At 39.7% G+C, this 19114-nt stretch overlaps 1 protein-coding gene across 2 annotated transcripts in view; it reads right to left on the bottom strand.

The window, feature by feature from the left end:
• Positions 1-1569: 1569 nt before the first annotated feature.
• KIF14 (kinesin family member 14) overlaps positions 1570-19114 on the bottom strand; it is a 132892-nt gene continuing 115347 nt past the window's right edge. For both annotated transcript variants that reach the window (XM_029618382.1, XM_029618384.1), the window contains exons 27-30: positions 17883-18005; positions 6924-6998; positions 3618-3753; positions 1570-2633 (exon numbers count right to left, since the gene is read on the bottom strand). In XM_029618382.1, the coding sequence (XP_029474242.1) occupies positions 2263-2633; positions 3618-3753; positions 6924-6998; positions 17883-18005 (705 nt within the window). In that variant the 3' untranslated portion in view covers positions 1570-2262. The remainder of the gene's footprint in view (positions 2634-3617; positions 3754-6923; positions 6999-17882; positions 18006-19114) is intronic.

Genomic DNA, 19114 nt, shown 5'->3' with positions numbered 1-19114 from the left:
CTAAGGATGCATTAAACCATCAATTGTAATCTTGGTAATAAAACTTCTGGCAATGACTTGATCAAAACAAAGGACAAGGATCCAAATCACAAATAGTTACTTTACAATTTTGCAACACATTCTGTAATTCAAGAATAGAACAAAGAATAGAACAAAAGCCCTATGTGATATTTCCTCCTAATTCTAATCAGCACATGCTCACATCCCTCTAAAGGATGTGAAAACATCTGTTCTAAAACCCAACCATCTTTGGAAAGCACTGCAACTCCTCCCCCCGGCCCACCTGTCCATGATTAAATAAGGCATGGAATCCCACTGGGAAAAACTGAGGAAGAAGAGCAGAGGAATCACCACATAACCATGTTTCTGTTAAAAAAAAAAAAAAAAAAAAAAAAAAAGTATGTCAACCCCCCCATATTATGTATTAAAGTAGCCTTATTTCCCAACGACAGAGTGTTTAACAAATATTTCACCTCTCTCCCCCCCCCCCAATCTATCCTATCCTCCTGCACCCCTACTCTGCTTCTTAGCCACCTTTTTGAAAGGAACCCCCCCCCACACACACACACCCGCGGAATAAAAAAGACTGACCCAACCATCTTATTACCAAGTTCACACTCCCCAAAAAGACAGGTAAAGCAGATTCTAGAAACTCACAAAGAACTTCAGCATTCTGTCTGACAAGTGGCCAATCCAGGTCATTAGGAAGGACCCAGCACATCCCAAAGAGTAAATTCAATTCCTTATTCACTCCAAGGGATAAACTATGGATTTCCCCCAAAGACCACCTGGCTAATAACTTTTTATGGATTTTTCCTTCAGGAACTTGTCCAAACCCTTTTTAAACCAAGCTATGCTAGATGCCTTGACCACATCCTCTAGCAGATTCCACAACTTAATTGTGCAGAGAGGGAAAAATAAATACTTTCTCCAGTGTTTAAAATCTGATAGTTTCATGGAGTGTCCCCTAGTCTTAGTCCTATTAGAAAGGGTAAATAACCGTTCCCTATTTACTTGTTCCACTCCACTCATGATTTTATTAAAAAATCTCGTATCTCCTTCTCAGTTGTCTTCTCCAAAATGAAGAACCCTAATCTGTTTAGCCTCTCTTCATAAAGGAGCCTTCCCTTCCCCTTTGTCATTGCTGCCACCCTTCTCTCTACCTTTTCTAGTTCTAGTTTCTCTTTCTTGAGATGGAGTGACCAGAACTGCATACAATGCTCAAAGGGCCAGATTTTAAAAAGGTTATGCACGCAAATCCATTTGCCACTGTGCCAGGGATCGTGCGCCGGCAGTTGGCCGGCTGAAGTAGGTTTTGCAATAAAAAAAAATAAGAAGTCAAAAGGTAGGGGGAAGGCAGTGCGGCTCTGAGTGGGCTCAGCGCGCGCCCGGTGCACAATTGTGCACTCCCTTGCGTGCGCCAACCCCGGATTTTACAACACGCGCACGCATATTATAAAGTCAGGCATACATGTGTGCGCGCTACCCTGCATGCACACATGTACACCTGTGCGCTCCTTTTTAAAAATCTACCCCAAACTGTGTTCACACCATAGATCTACACAGAGGAATTAGGATATTGTTTTATTTTCCTTTATTCTTTATAAATGCATAAGTCTTACAGAATTCTGTGGCTCGTCCATTGCTTTTGGAAGATACCGTGAAAATTCTACTAAAAAAGCACATACCAGATCTTGGCAAGCCTGAGAAACAACAATGTTGAGATATTTAAAGAAAAAAAAAAAAAGGTGATAATCACTTTCAAAAGCATATGCTTTTTATTTTTTTTTTATTGCCCCACCCATTTTTTTTTATTGCCCCACCCATGAAAAAGAACAGTGACATATTAATCTATTTCACTGACATCATGGCTGACAAGTACTAAACCACATATTACTATGATTTACATAGAGATAGATTCCTGCATGTGGGATTTCTTGGCAGATGTCAACAAATGCAAACTTTACATACATCATTCAGTCATTTTCTTAGGGGGAACATTTTAAAATAGCATCATAGGTATCGAGGATTTGCAGGCTTGCCTTGGGAGTTAAACATCTGTTCCTCCACAGTCGTGCATAATCCTCCACTTTTCTCCCACTAGATACACCACTATTAGGGTTACACCAAGAACATCCCATCAGAATTTGCCATGCTTCAAAAAAGATAAGTACTGAATTGTAAAACCATTGAAGATGACAAAGATTTGCACAGTTTACCTGGGAGTGTGACAATCACTAGTGCAGTAATGCTAGCAGCAAATTAAACCCACTGTATTCCACTGGCTGAACACCACATGGAATTTGCAGTCTGTGCTTGCAAGGTATAAATACGTTTTGGCACAATAGCTTGTTTCCAAGTAGATGCATCAGTTCTACTGTCTTTCCTCAAGTCCTTATTTCTTTGCGAGCACGTGTACTGAGGTTCTAATTGTTTCAAATCTTCCTCAGGTTCAAAACTTCCGATTAGTGCTTTGGTCAAAGAGTTCAATTCTGCTGTTTCTATCAAAGTTTTTGAGGTTTTAACGTTTTCCATCAAAAAAGTAAACAAGTTGGCATTCTCATTGATCTGCCCTGCAGAGGTACACAGATTATCCAAATGACGCATTAGCAGATTACAATCCTTGTACGTCTCTGTGGGGAAAAACAATGCAGGGATTTAGTCATTATTAGCACTGGCACATCCTGCTTACACAGAGTTCAGCAACTGGAGACAAACATGACCAGAAGAAAAAGTTGGAGAAACATCTACCTTCTGAGACTTCTCTGCACTGAGAATTTTGGCATACCTCTTAATTCCTGGGGATAATTTTTATTATTGACCCGGCAGCTTCCTCCTGCTCCCTTGCACTTTCAACTCAACTGGAACCAAGGCTAGGATCTGACACCATAAGCTTTAAATTTGCAACTACCTGCAGACATTTCCCTCCATTTTATATCCCTACTCCTCACTGCCCCTGCCCACAACATACCTAGATGTTGTGGGTGTAGAGGGGAAGGGGAATACTGCTTTTCCAGCATCTCCATCCCCAGCCAACTTGGGAAGTCAAAGAGACCCAACTCAGATCGAACCAGGGATGATCAGCCAGGCATGCATTTTGTCCAAAATTTGATCCACCTTACTGTCAGAAAGTTATAAGACAGAATGCAACTACCATTCCCCTTTAAGCAGGTGCTACAGAGTTGATCTTCATAACTCAAACTGGTTGATTATCATACAGCTTTGTTCACCTATCACCCTGACAAATCTGAATCATTTACTTCATCTCAAAGCTGTTGGGCAAACAAAATTTAGAAGTATGCAAACACTGCTTTAGTGGAAACCATAATGCTACATCTCCAAATCATATTCTACATTTTATGCGTTTACTACATTCTGTCAGTACCCTTTCGTGAAGAGCTTAATATTTGCTATCCGCAAATTACAGTATGACCTAACTGCAGGATGAAGTCTCTGAAGGCAACATTGTTGGTGAAAGTTAACAGTCTGTGACAAAACTGTAGCTTGGAAGGATTTGGTAATAAAAATGGAAATCAAAAAAGAAAAAAGCCAAACTTTACAGAAAACACTAAAATGTTCTTCTATCATTCAGGTGACAAAGATGTTTAGATAATTACCTTTTAATGTAGACACAACTATCTGATGCACTTGATCAACACAGTGGTTTAATTTCAAGAGTTCCTCAGCAAGGCGTGATATCTTCTTTAGGTCCTGACACCTGGATTCTTTTCTCAACTGAGTCCTCATATCAACCTGTTTTTAACAACCAAACTATTTACTTGAAATTCTAGGTTCACAATGTTACTATCATCGTTCCCATATGAGCAGTAGAAAGTTTCTCTCTAAAATTAAAACCTACCAGGATAATCAACAAAATATTCCGTTTTCTGGAGTTCAGGCATTGACTAAGAGGCCTAAAGATAGGAGTGTGAATAGCAGGCCTACATTTAGATACTCCATTTTAGGTACCCACTTTCAGGAGCCAGAGATCAGCTGAAATCAGGACCCTCACTTGGATGCTCAGTGTTTTTGGCATATTGGCCTCCACAGCCCACAAGTTGAGGTTTTATTTCTCCTGTCATGAATAGGTGATCAAAGAACATTACTTCACCTACTCATCCATCCCAAAGCCACATCTTGCTAAACAGGAAAAAAAAAGTGTGCTAATCTTAACACATTTTCCATTCTAATACATTGCATGAGTTCTTTTTTTACATTAGTTTTAGCACTGAAGCTTTATTTCAACCCTGAAAGTGATGTTTTAATTTCTATTTACTTCTATAAAAAGTAAATAGAAGTTAAAAAAAAAAAAAAAAAAAAAAAAAAGCCAGCTACAGACTCATTTCTCAATTTGGGGACCCCCACACCCAGGACTGCTGTACTATTTAACACACTCATCCATTATCCTACCCTTCCCCCTCATTTATAGGAACCCTTCAGAACCCTCCTATACTTTTCTGTCTTGTTGTACTGTTCCTCCTTTCTTTCCCTACAGCCATTTTTAAAATGACAATGGGTCATCTGAAGTCAGTGTCCTCAGGTGAACCTGCTGAAGTCACAGAGACCTGCTACAAGACAGGTAAGTATAGGAGGGTCCTGTAGGGTAACTATTACGGGGGAAGGAAAGCTATAGTAGGCGGGTCAGTGAATGGGTGAGCTTAAGTTAATGGGAAGGGGGACAAGTGGATGGGAAGGTGCACGTCCCTCTGCCTCAGAAGTCTTGAGCCACAGTTTCTGAGACAAACAGTCATTTAAGATACAAATTATACACAAAGATCTCTATTTGACACAAAACACATGCATTCCACACTAAGGTTTTTCTTTTGATATTGCAGTTGTTTCATATCATCTAGTTTGTCATATTGTCAAATTGAAACGCTACCTAAAAATGAATCCCTTAAAAAGAAAAAGCTTGACTGCTAACTGAACAACAATACTCTGGATTCAATGCCCTTAGGATCTCTCCAATTTAGCAATCCATTATTTAAAGAAAGAAATCTCATTTATGAACACACTGACTACAGAACATAGACTATGAAATAAGCAGTTCCTGAGCAGGATCTAATCAAGAGATACAATTTCTCTTTTATAAAATGGCTCAAGGCCAAGTCGTTGTCTGGGAGCACATCATATAGTAATGACAGCAGAAAAAGACCAAATAGTCCATCCAGTCTGCCCAGCAAGTAACTGCCGCTTCAAGCAGGTTACCCCCAAGCCTTATGTTAAAGGTAGCAATATTAACAATCAAAACCAAGCAATTGTCAGATCCAAAAGAAAAATTACTGCTAGCAAGATTTTTACAGGGTGAGTAGCCTGCTCGATGATTCATAAGATGCTGCTTGAACGTGTTTTGCTTTTGGGACTTGGCCATAGAAGCTGCCCTGGGATTTTTCCCCTAATGTCTGCGTATCAGTACCCTGGACCATAAGCGTCAGGGCCCAGTCTTAGCTGTCTGAATCCAATTCCCCTTTTTTCCCCCCACCACCAAAGTGGAAAGGGATGCTGCCATTGCATCAAATCATGCAAGGTAATTGGATAAAAGGTAGGAACACCCGTGCCTTTTGTTAGGGGTTGTAGCTGCCACACCATGCACCCTCCCAACTCTGGTCTTTAGAGGGATCCACAGCGTTTATCCCATGCCTTTTTGAATTAGTTTACTGTTTTCAACGTCATCACCTCTTCCAGAAGAGTATTTGTATTAAACAGGAATTGAAAATGTGAAGTATTTCGGTATTACGGGTCAGGGTCAGTTAGGCCCCCGGACGTTGAACCACTGACCTGGGTGTATAAATTGTGAATATATACAGCATATTTAGGATTTGTTAAGCTTTTTACCTTCTCTTTTCTATTAAGCTCTGTCTTTTCTGAAAAATTAAACCACTGAATTTTGGGTGCAAGTCTGTAAGGCCCTAAGGAAACCTGTATTATTGAGTTACCTATAGGTCACATTCCACTGACCTTTTTGAACCATCTGGCAGGGCCCCTTTACCTTAGGATTGGAATGCATGAGAAAGAAAGAAGGGAACATGGGATCTTCTTGATGTTTGGGTACTTGCCAGGTTCTTATGACCTAGTTTGGCCTCTGTTGGAAACAGGATGCTGGGCTTGATGGACCCTAAGTTTCCCAGTGTATTCACAAGCCTCCTATGCAGGACTATATCAAAAGCTTTGCTGAGATACAAGTAAATCACATTGATCACTTCTCTTCGATCCAATGCTCTAGTCACCCAATCAAAGACAATCATATTTGTCTGACAGGACCTTTCATGTTGCCTTGGGTCCAGCAACCCACCAGTTTGTAGTTAGTTCACTATGCTTTCCTTCGGCAACATCTCCATTAATTTTCCCACCACTGAAGTGAGGCTAACCGGCCTTTAGTTTCCAGCCTCCTCTCTGCTGCCACTCTTGTGAAATGGGACCACCACAGCTCTTCTCCAGTCACAAGGCACCACTCCCATTTCCAGGGATCTATTGAACAAATCTTTCAGCAGACCTGGCAGCACATCTGAGCTCCCTCAGTATCAGGGCACTGTTTCACCACTTGTACACCCTATGTTAGCTTCATGTAACAAAGCTGCAACATCTAATTAATATAGTATTTAGATTGAAAAAAAATTAAATATGTTCTGCATCTTAAAGCTATGTACTACAAAATATCAGGCTTTAGAAATACAAGGGAAATGGACGAGATGGGCAGCACACACCGATACAGAATATAAAGCAAAGAATATACAAATCCAATATTTGCTTACACTGTTCAATGCAGCAGTTTCATCACAACACAAAGTTACAGCTTTTATATCTGGCTCATTATATACAGTATATGAAATGGTACACAAAATATATTTGCTATAGAGAATAGTGCTATTTGATGTTATATACACACACACACCCCTACATACATATACATCTAATTTCCTTACCTTTAGACATGCTGCCATGCTGTCTTGAAGAAATACTGTTAAAAAGATGGCATTATTCTTTATCTGTTTCTGAAACTAGAACAGATTGTAATTATTCTTTCATGGAATATGCTATTCAAAGCGCAGAATGAAAATCTCAATTTCAGAGCCACTGTACAATAACCAAGCATGCCAGACAGATGTTAAAGTCGTTCAGCTGTTTACTTACTGAACCAGATTTATTAAGCCACACAAAAAATGGGGAGGAATCTTTTAGGAGATTTATAGTTTTTGTGACAAAAGCGAGTATCCTTGGTTTACATACAACTTTGAAATCTGCGAATTAAAGCTCAAAGTGGCCAAGCCCTGACTTTACTTCTTAAATCTGTCAGTCTGTGCACCCAACAAAATACATTGCTCACTGGCCCTGTGTATCTTAGGAAAGTAAAATGAAACCTCCCTTTATGCTGCTGTGTAGACTTCTGCGGATAATCACAGCATATATTCTTTTATCAGCTTAATTACAAGTATGCATGACCCTCATTTTATTTTAAAAATTTCTAAATCACCTACCAAATAACTAGGCAATTTACAAAGCAAATTCATAATTTCCATAAATAAACATATACATAACACAGCCAATACTAAAAAATGTAGCATAAATATGTAAAACATTCACAGTGAGTCTTCCCCTATATTTAAACTTCAGAAATTTGCCATCATAATAGCGTTACCGGTTTTGAAACCTTTATTGCCTTATGCATAATCACATGGGTTGCTTAAAGAGAAACATAGAAATGATGGCAGGAGAAGACCAAACAGCCCATCCAGTCTACCCAGCAAGTTTCACACTTTTTTTTCTCTCATACTTATCTGTTACTCTTGGCTTTTAGTAACCTTTTGGTTCTATTTCCCTTCCACCCCCACCATTAATGTAGAGAGCGGAACTGCATCTAAGTGAAATATCTAGCTTAGTTAGGGGTAGTAACTGCCGCAATAAGCAAGCTACACCCATGCTTATTTGTTTACCCAGACTATGTAATTCAGTCCTTGTTGGTTGTTGTCTGTATATAGATCCACTTTTCTTCCTTCCACCTGCCGTTGAAGCAGAGAGTTATGCTGGATATGCATTGAAAGTGAAGTATCAGGCTTATTTGGTTTGGGGTAGTAACCTCCGTAACAAGCAAGCTACTCCCTGCTTTTTTGTGAATGCAAATCCTTTTTTCCACATTTCCTCTTGCCGTTTAAGCTTAGAGCAATGTTGGAGTCGCATTAACCGTGTGTATGTTTATTGAATAAGGGTATTATCTCCAGGTAGTAGCCGTCATTCCCGCAAGCCACCCACTCTTCATTCACATCCTCTAGACTTTATAGATCCACAGTGTTTATCCCACGCCGCTTTGAAGTCCTTCACAGTTCAGGTCTTCACCACTTCCTCCAGAAGGTTATTGCAGGCATCCACCACCCTCTCTGTGAAGAAATACTTCCAGACATTGGTTCTGAGTCTTCCTCCCTGGAGCTTCAAATCATGACCCCAGGTTCTGCTGATTTTTCCCCGACGGAAAAGGTTTGTCGTTGTCTTTGGATCATTAAAACCTTTCAAGTATCTGAAAGTTTGTATCATATCACCTCTGCTCTCCCTTTCCTCCAGGGTGTACATATTTAGATTCTTCAATCTCTCCTCATAAGTCATTTGATGAAGACCATCCACCTTTTTGGTCGCCCTTCTCTGGACCGCCTCCATCTTATCTCTGTCTCTTTGGAGATAGAGTCTCCAGAACTGAACATAGTACTCCAGGTGAGGCCTCACCCAGGACCTGTACAAGGGGATAATTACTTCCCTTTTCTTACTCTATATTCCTCTCTCTATGCAGCCCAGCATTCTTCTGGCTTTAGCTAATCGCCTTGTCACAGTGTCTAATGATCTGAAGTCAGCGAAACAATCACCCCAAGGTCTCTCTCCTGCTCCATGCACATCAGCCATTCTCCCCCCATCGAATACAGTTCATTCAGGTTTCCACTCCCCTTATGCATGACTCTGCACTTCTTGGCATTGAATCTCAGCTGCCATATCTTCAACCACTCTTCCGGCTTCCTTAAATCCAGTCTCATTCTCTCCACTCCTTCCGGTGTGTCCACTCTGTTGCAGATCTTAGTGTCATCCGCAAAAAGACAAAACCTTACCTTTTATCCCGTCCGCAATGTCGCGCAAAGAAATTGAACAGGACCGGTCCCAACACCGATCCTTGCGGTACACCGCTTAAAACCACTCTTCAGAAAGAGTTCCATTTACCATCACACATTGTCTTCTGTCAGTCAACCAGTTTGCAATCCAGGCCACCACCTCGGCACTCACTCCAAAGCTTCTCATTTTATTCACCAGTCTCCTGTGCGGGACCATATCAAAAGCTTTGCTGAAATCTAAGTAGATGACATCAAGTGCTCTTCCTTGATCCAATTCCTTGGTTACCCAGTCAAAAAAGTCAATCAGATTTGTCTGACAGGATCTTCCCCTGGTGAATCCATGCTGCCTGGTCCAGCAATTCTCCCGACTGTAGATAGTTCACTATTCTCTCTTTCAACAGTAACTCCATTACTTTTCCCACCACCAAAGTGAGGCTAACTGGTCTGTAGTTACCAGCCTCTTCTCTGTTCCCACTCTTGTGAAGCAGGACCACCATCGCTCTTCTCCAATCACTCGGCACCCCTCCCGTTTTAGGGATCTATTGAACAGGTCACACAGCGAACCCGCCAGCACATCTCTGAGCTCCCTCAGTATCCTGGGATGAACTTCATCAGGCCCCATGGCTTTGTCCACTTTCAGTTTCTCCAGCTCTTCCCATACATTTTCTACTGTAAATGGAGTTACATCTACTGCACTCCCCCTCCAATTTCTTGTTAACTAGTGACTGTCCTTCTCCAGGGTCCTCTTTAGTGAACACAGAACTGAAGTATTCGTTTAATATTTCTGCCATTTCTTCTCTCCACACATTGATCCTTTCCACCTTTCAATTTCACTATACCACTTTGAACTTTTCTCCTTTCTCTGATGTATCTGAAAAATGTCACCTCTCTTTACCTCCTTGGCAATCCTCTCTTCCGCTTGACCTTTTGCTGTCTTGATTAATTTCTTAGTCTCCCTCAGTTCTACTAGATATTCTTCTTTGTGCTCCTCCCTTTGGTATCTTTTATATTTCTCGAATGCTGTTCTTTTAGCCTTTATTTTGTCAGCCACCTCTTTTGAGAACCAGATAGAAAAGTAAAGAAAAGCAAAAGAAAAATGAAACCTAACATAGATTAGTTGCCTCGGTAATTGCTCCTTTTAGATTGGTCCACTGTTGATCCACATCTCTCGTTCTCCCAGCCTTTTAGTTCTTCCTCCAGGTACTTCCCCATTTCATCAAAGTCCGTGTTTTTGAACTGCAAAACTTGGGTCTTTGTGCTTCTTTTACGTATCCTTTTTGTGATATTAAACCATACCGTTTGATGATCACTGGTGTTGAGGTGGGCGCCCACCTGGACAGAGACAATATCTCCATTAGTGAGCACTAAGTAGAGTATAGCTCCTTCTCTCGTGGGTTCCATTACCATTTGTTTGAAAAGCTACTTGCAGGGCATCCACTATTTCTCTACTATTATTAGATTCTACAGATGGGATTCTCCAGTCTACATCTGGCATATTAAAGTCTCCAATGATCACTTCTCCCTTCTTTCCTATCTTTTGGATGTCTTCAACCAGATCTCTGTCCAGCTTTTCCTTTTGGTTTGGAGGCCTGTAAACCACGCCAATAAAAATGGATGCCCCATCTTTTTTTTAGGTCGGCCCATAGTGCTTCTTCGTTGCCCCATCTTCCTTGCAGCTCAGATGCTTGGATATTGTTTCTGACGTAAAGAGCCACTCCTTCCCCTTTCCTATCCTCTCTGTCCTTCCTTAAGTTATAGCCCGGTATTCCCATATCCCAGTCATGAGATTCCATAAACCACGTTTCTGTGACAGCAACAACGTCCAAGTCCGCCTCCACCATTAGGACTTGCAGATCTGGGATTTTATTGCCCAAACTACGAGCATTTGTGCTCATAGCTTTCCAGCTTTCTTCGTTCAGGTTACTGCTGTTCCTGGACTCCTTTTGTGACCTCTTTAGTTGAGTTTTGTTATCCATTTTTCCCTTTGCATTTGTGCAAGGGAAAATATTAGTGCCTTTGATGACAGAGTCATCCATCACAGTGAGCTTTTTTCTTTGGTTTCTGATCTGGAATCTCTGTATGCATTGGGTTTCTTCTCTCTTTTCAGATAACACTTCAATCTTTTTCTCAAGAACTTCTTCAGTATTTAATACAGAGACGGCATTTTGTACTTGTTGCACTTGATACAGTGTGTGTCTCCGGATCACAGGTCTAATTCTACCAGAGCCCACTGTAATACTGTTTTTGAGTTTCTTAATGCCCTGTGTGAGTGAGGGGGGGGGGGGTAGCATTGTGGGCTGCTCAGCTATCAATAACGGGTGTCTGTGGGTCACAGGTCTTATCCTACCTACCTGAGCCCACAGTAAATCTTTTTCCTTGACTTCTGGTTATTCTGCGGTAATGGGAAATTAATTCCTGAATAATGTAAAGTGGCTGAGACTTTATTGAAGCTAATTCAGATTTAACTTCAGCCAGCTCCTTTTCCAAGGTAGAGAGTTCTGAACAAATGGGGCAAGCCTTAAGTTTCCATATGATTGCCCTCAATATAAAGGCACCACAACAGTTGCATTGGATAGTCCTCATTTTGGTAAATTTGATGGATAACACTTAAGGAATTACCAAATTACCAGCCTATATAGTTGACAAATTATGTATTCAGGCAGATTATATCAGAAACCCAACCTAAGGGGTGGGTGGGAGTTAAACAGTTACCCTTGGTCAAGGTTGCTCTCAGGATATCTGCTATTGCGTTTGACAATAGCCTCCCCCAGATTGGCTTCCTATGTTAAACCTTTTACTTAGCTGGACACAAGAAGCTTTAGCATTTCCTGTATTCTGGCCGAGTACAGCCCTCAAAAGATCTAATTGCCCCCTGGTGGTTCTGTGAGTCTGCTGCCCAAGCTGGTTAGAGCAAGGCTGTTTCAGCAATGCTTTCAGTTTTGCTTTAAAATTAACGCCACAATAATTTTTTGCCCCAATGTTCATAGACAAACTGATTTTACATAATGTTCTATAAAGAACAATATGTTTTTTGTAAATTTTCTATGCAAATAACCAGAACATTAAAATAAGTCATAAGTCCATCACCCCGGCATGGTTTGCGTTTTGAAACTGTTTCTGCATCAGGGGGCCATCATTCTTAGTAAATAGTTTACACATTATACTTAGCTAGAAATAAAAAAATATAGTTACCTATAGAATAATATAGGTGATCAGTAGTCTTATTTCACCCGTTCTTACCAACATACCGCAACCAAACAGCGTCTAATGTCAGTTTGGCACCAAATCTCAAACCGGAAATATCCCTGGTACCACTTAATCTTCAAATTTAATCCATATGGCATAACTATTTATGCTTGTGCAGTAAGGTATACATAGGTAGAAATAAAAGGAACCCTGGACTTTAATAGAACACAAGATCTGTCTTACCACTAAGAGAGAACAAGCCCCCTTAGTGAATTATTGGAGAACAACCATTTACTTGAAGATCTACATTGGGGCATATTAGAGCAAATTGAGTCGCCAAGAGGGGGTGGTTGGGAGTCACGATTAAACATATATGAAAAATTTTGGATCTTTTCTAAATAGTTATGCCATATGGATTCAATCTGAAGATTAAGTGGTACGCGATCATTTGAATCTTCATATAATTTTTTTGGAAAAATACTTTAGTATATAAATCTGTAACGGACTAGGGATATTTCTGGTTTGAGATTTGATGCCAAACTGACATTAGATGCTGTTTAAATGGTTGCGGTATGTTGATAAGAACGGGTGAAAAGACTACTGATCACCTATATTATTCTATAGGTAACAATTTTTTTTTTATTTCTAGCTAAGTTTAATGTGTAAACTATTTATTTATTTTATTTAACATTTTTCTATACCGAACTTCATGACAAGCTTCATATCAGGCCGGTTTACATCAAACTTAGGGGTTAACTGAACATAACCATATAACAGGAAGGCCGAAGCGCAGATACAAATAACAGGGAGAATGAACTTGGGGGCTAGGGTAGCCAGGAAATAAAGGACAGAAACAACTGGAGAATGGGAACGTATGAATATACAGTAATGCTGATGACCCCCTGATGCAGAAACAGTTTCAAAACGCAAACCATGCCGGGGTGATGAACTTATGACTTATTTTAATGTTCTGGTTATTTGCATAGAAAATTTACAAAAAAATATTGTTCTTTATAGAACATTATGTAAGCAAGCCATATGATTATGCATAAGGCAAATAAAGGTTTCAAAACCGGTAATGCAAATTTCTGAAGTTTAAATATAGGAGAAGACTCGCTGTGAATCTTACTCCTCCTCCTCCTCGCCCTTGTTTATTTTGCTTAAATATCTAAACAATGCATAACTCATGAGCATAAACACAAACGTATTAAACAAATCATGAAACTTAAACCCTGCAGCTCGACAGTGCCCTCACCAATTCAAATTGACTGCACTTTGACCCTCATACATCAAATGCCTGCTGAAACACATTAAATTCAGAAAGATTATTAAATCTTTAGAAGTGATGGTTTGCAATTAATTGCTTCTGGTAACACTCCCTAAGACTGGTACCCGTACACAGAAAAGGTGCTCTCTAAATTAGAGAAGTCTTTGTCTGATAGAAAGTACATACCATACTCCCTGTGACTGATCTTAAAAACTTCTAGTGGCCTGGTAAAAAGTTTAAGTTCTGTATTAAAAGTACTCTGTGCAAGCTATTAATACTCCTAAAAACTTGAAGTTTTGGGGGGGGGGGGGGGGGGGGGTTTTTTAAATCCAACTTTATCTGCCACTTCTAATATTAAGAGTTACTCCTCCTTCGTTATCAACATTCAGAACTGGGCAGTCAGTTCTATCAAAGGTAGAAGTTGAAAAATGTTTGTCTAAACTTCAGTAAACAAAGCCTCATTTGAATGGCTTACAAAAGCATAAAAATAAAAAAATAAAAAAAAATCTTATGCATACCAACTCCAGAGGTAAACTTGGGGAAAATAAAAAATAAATAGAAATCTGTTTTTGATTGAGAAAACACTGCCATATCTATACTGAAATTATAGTGACTGATCTACAAAAGTTTGGGAAAGATGACAATTGTACTAATGAAAAAACAAAGATATCGTCTCATCTTTACTGCACACTTTGCATTGTCCTCTCTCCTTTATGACTAGGACAGTACATCATAAAAGTATATTCCTTTAAACACCTCTCCTCTTTACAACTGTAAAGAGACATTATCCACTTTACACTACCTAGGAAAACATGACAACCTCTCAAAGTTGCATGCCATGTGTAGGGGGATGGAGAAAGGAAGGTATCTGGATAGGGACAGGACTGCCATTATTTTGCTGCCAACTCAGAGGTCCTGATCTAATCCCAGACCATAGGTGCCAGTTGACTCATGAACATTACAGGTATATTGGATATACCAGAAAAGTGTAGGCAAGATTGGCAGCCATAAAGACAACACAGCTAGCCACAATAAAAAGACTAATGCCACTCTGACAGGAGCCACTAGTAAGGTACACTGTCAAAGTTAGCTCTTCCAGATTTAGTGCAGGAGCAGCCACAAGATGAGGAGGAGTAAAGGCCCCCCTCTCTTATCTCTCCTTAGACTCCAAGGAGACAGCTAAGGGTTCACATTTTGTTTGACAACACACACTAGGTATATAAACAAAAAAAAATATTTACTTACAAACTAGAAAACAAAAATCAGTTTCTGTAAAATAGATATGAGCAATAACCCATAAACAGAGGTGCGCACATAGCGCAAGGGAGAGATGCACGTGAAATCCATGATGTACTTTGTATTCAATAGATGGACCTCTTTCTACAGTTCTTACCTGGTGCTTTGCACATTCATTATGGACAAATCATGCATGAGATACCTGAGCAGTTTAAAGATACATATTTATACATGGATCTAGGATGTGTATTTGAGAAGATGAGATGCATGTGTGTAAAAGAGTAAAACACAAGTGTGAATTGTTACTGAGTGTCAGAAAAAGAGCAAGAGAGAAAGCGTGAATACGAGAACACATGGGAAGGGTGAGTAAGTTACGGCTTTCCAAAAGGTGAGGGCTAAGATACTTAGAAGGAAAAGCTGCACCAGTCCTTAAAAAGGACATTTTTCATGAGAAACTTCAGTCAATGTTTAAAAAATAGAAAAAAAGAGATTGTATTATTGAATAAAAGGCAGCGAGTTGTAGTTATACTTCCTGTTTTTCCCCTACATGTATAAAAGTCATCTCAATCTACACTTTTTCCTTTTCTTGATGGCTTTAGATTTGTATGTAAATATTTAATTTATTGTAGATCGGTGCGGCAGGACTTATGAATATACTGAAGTAATATGCTGTGCTCGTGGGTAGGGACAGAGGGCATTTATTGAAATATTTGGGTGTTTATTTGATCTTCTTCTAATGTGTAAACCCAATAAAAAAAAATCATCTCAATTGCTCCCATAAGAAAAAGGAGTTGCATAGCTGTGGCGAAATTATGATCTTACAACAGCCTCACTTGATTTGATTTTTTTTTTTTTTTTTTTTTTTTTTTTTTAACAACTCTGTTTTACACAAAAATATCAGCTCAAAATTTAAAAAAAAAAAAAAAAAAAAAGATACATCACCCTTAAGGATAGCCAAGAAAAAACCATGAATGTGGGGTGGTGGTAGGGGAAGACGGGGAGAAAAACAAGGAGGAGGGGAAGAGAGAGTAATCTCAGCCCCAAAGACCTCCTGGACTTGGCATGCTCAGTGGGAGTGAATGCAAGGCTTTCACCTCTAGAGCTGTTTCTCTCTCTTCACATACCAAAAGGACCCTGTTAAGATAAGGAAGTGAGTACTTGACTCATCTCAGGAGCTATTACAAACTTTACTGTTCAACCTACCAGGCCAGAGTCCACAGCTGGCAGGCTGGTGTCAGCATAGGTGTATATAAAGGGTGTCAACAATAAGTCTATCTGCTCGGTCAACATAACCCATTTGTCTGCACTAGTCTGACTAGATAAAGTGTCCTTTTAAATTGATTTATTTGGGTAAGACAGGGACAGTAACCTTTAGACAGCCACACAGGTGCCTATGTATGCTCGTATGCTGGCTCGCGCCAAAGGACATGGCCATATTATAACAAATACGCATATATGCACGCATGGTATAAAATAGGCTGTATGTGCATAATTTTATATGGATGCGTGCAAGTGCGCTCAATGCCACCTCTACCACCTAAGTGGGGGGGATTTTAGTAGACTTGCACAGACGCAATTACTGGTTTCCCCAGTTTGACCAGATAAAGGATAGGACCTTCCTAATTCCCCTAGTTAACTAGCCTCCTTTTACCCTGTTACTCCCAAGCCTTAAGATCCCGCTAACCTCTTTTAGTTTTGTTTCAGGACTTACACACCATCCATAGCAGAAGTAAAGTTACATGGCAGGGGACCCCAGTGTGTGCTTCTGCGTAAAGATACTTACGCACAGATTTCATTGAGAAATCTAGGAATGACCATGCTCCATCCAGACCACTCCCATGTCCCGCCATTTTGCAATAAAATATTGTGTGCCCATACCAGGAGATATATGCGTACGCGCATGCATTTAAAAATCTACGCGATTCTCTCAGCTTCGGCGCACATAGGGCTTTTGTTTTTATTTTTATTTTTTTTAACACACAAAAGTACTGCGGACACAGATCATAGAACAGTTGTCAGAAAAAAAAAAAAGCTCCATTAGTTGAACACCAAAAATCTCAACTCTTCAGAAGAATGGCGAGCAAACAAGTAGTTTTGAAAAAAGCCTTGCACACACACTTGTGGGAGTAATCAACACTTTACTGTTTAGACAGTGTCAGAAATGGAACTACAAATTAGGTATAACCAGATGGACTAAATAAAATTGTGTTTTGGTAAGTTCATTCTAATTTTGTAGGTTTGTTTCTGATTGGCTTTTGGTGGCAGCTGATCTCTTTATTCTGCGGCTGTGCCATTGGTGTTTTCTAAGGATCCCACCATTCTGAAATGCTAAGGGTAAGCTGACTGAAGAAAGGTTTTAGTATTGTATGGTGTGTGGAATAGAGATGTGTTTTGCTTTTAACCTTGTTTGTGCTGATTCTTGTGCTTTCATTCTAGCGACATTGTTTGGACCCTTGAGGAAGACAGTTTATCTGCCAAAACACTGGCTGTGTCAGGCATGTTATAAGCAGGAGCACTCTATACACTGAAACGGATGACGGGGAAGTGACCTGAATGCCCAGTTTTTCAATAAGTATGTTTTGGATCCTTGACAAACATTTTTGTGATCATGTAGTTCTGTAAGTTTTGATTTACTGAGGAGAAGCTTTAGATAAGAGTTGTGCGAGGTAGCTAACAGAACTGATAAATGATTTGACTTAAAGTGCTCCTCTATGATGCTGTCTATAGCCCATTGTGGGCAAGAGACAGCGGATCATATATAGCATGATCTAATTCAGATACCAAGTTCTTATTAGCTGCTGGATTTTTCACTTTTGTTTTGTGCTTGGTTTTGAACAGAAGGTGTCTGCTTTAAGTATTTTATGGAGATTGTTCTCAATTTTATAACAAGCCATTTATGCACATAAACCTGTTTATGCTCACAAAAGGCTTTCAAGATTTCCCCGAAGTGCATACCAAATGCCTCCCTGAAAGGGACTAGAAATGGTGACGGCAAAAATAAGCACCTACAGTGAAAGCCCAGTCTGTGGTAGGGGAAAATATGCCACTGTGATAAAACATTTGGTTGGGTAATAACAGCCTAGGAGCTTATTTTCCCCCCATTGTACCTCAGTTTGTGAATAACACTTAAGAAGCTCCCTCTGCATTTCTTTTGCTGTGTTTAGACAAGAATGAAACAGGCAATCCAGGCCCGAGCCTACTCCATCGTAAATGGCAAAACTCGGGTGTTCCTAAAAGAGAAAGAAAAAAAAAATAGTGACAGAAACCTAGTTTCAGCTTAGAAAAAGTCAGGGTCTATCGAATTGCTTGCATTTTTGCATGGATATATATGAACTACAATAACTGTAAAGTGCACGATAGAGTGTGGCGAGAGCACATTCATATATAATATTTGTGTAGTAGGTGCCAGTTCTCAGAATTTGGACAGGGTGAAAGGGGCACAGCACTGTGTTTGTTCACACATGTACATGCACGCACCCTCAGACTATAATTCATTTGCTTCCGGCTTTTGGAAATTTGAGATAACTAAGAATACTGAAACTGTTTTCACACTTATAATCAAGCACACTTCTCTCTTGCTTCTACAGCTGATTTCTCCTTTGGTGTAGTTTGATGTGGTGAGAGGATTTAAAAAAAAAAAAAAACAAACAAAAAAAACACACAACCAATCAATTAAGTGTATATATTACAGGGTTAAAAATCAAAAGCTAACATGCTAAACTTTTGAAATACTCAATTTAAAAAATATCAGAAATCTGATTTTTTTTTAAATCAGAATCACCCATCCATCCAAACTCCTAATACACAATCTAATCCAATTCAGTTAGAAAAAAAAAAAAGCTCACATACTGGGGGGCTCATTCTTATCAGATACCTCCCAGAAACTTATATTTTATTTTTCAGATTTGCACTTTGAATACTTGGACTATTGGTGTGCTAAGTCTCAGCTTCCTACCCGAGGGTTGTTCAGAATATACAGCCATGCATTTACTTAAACACACACATACCAGCAACACCACAAAACAGGCACACCCTCATACATGCTGCCTGGGTCGTGAAAACGGATGACTAACCAGGTACCCTTAATACTGAGGAAAAATAGAGATATAGCTACGTATAAAAGTTTAGCAAGCCCTGGCCAAACTATTTCAATTAACATATGCATGAGATAGATTTGCATGCACTGCCTCCATTGTACGCAGATCTCTCATTTACCTAGCCTGCTTGTGGCTCTCGAGAACTGGAGTTGGCCACCCCCCTGCTCCAAATGAACAGAAGTTGACAACTGGTACATGGTGCAAAGTTGAACATAATGATATCTTTCTGCAATTTTTAATGC

The sequence above is a fragment of the Rhinatrema bivittatum genome, chromosome 10 (assembly GCF_901001135.1).
Source record: "Rhinatrema bivittatum chromosome 10, aRhiBiv1.1, whole genome shotgun sequence".
NCBI lineage: Eukaryota > Metazoa > Chordata > Amphibia > Gymnophiona > Rhinatrematidae > Rhinatrema > Rhinatrema bivittatum.
Note: the sequence above shows the minus strand (reverse complement) of the source record. Positions and strands in the feature narration are given on the sequence as shown.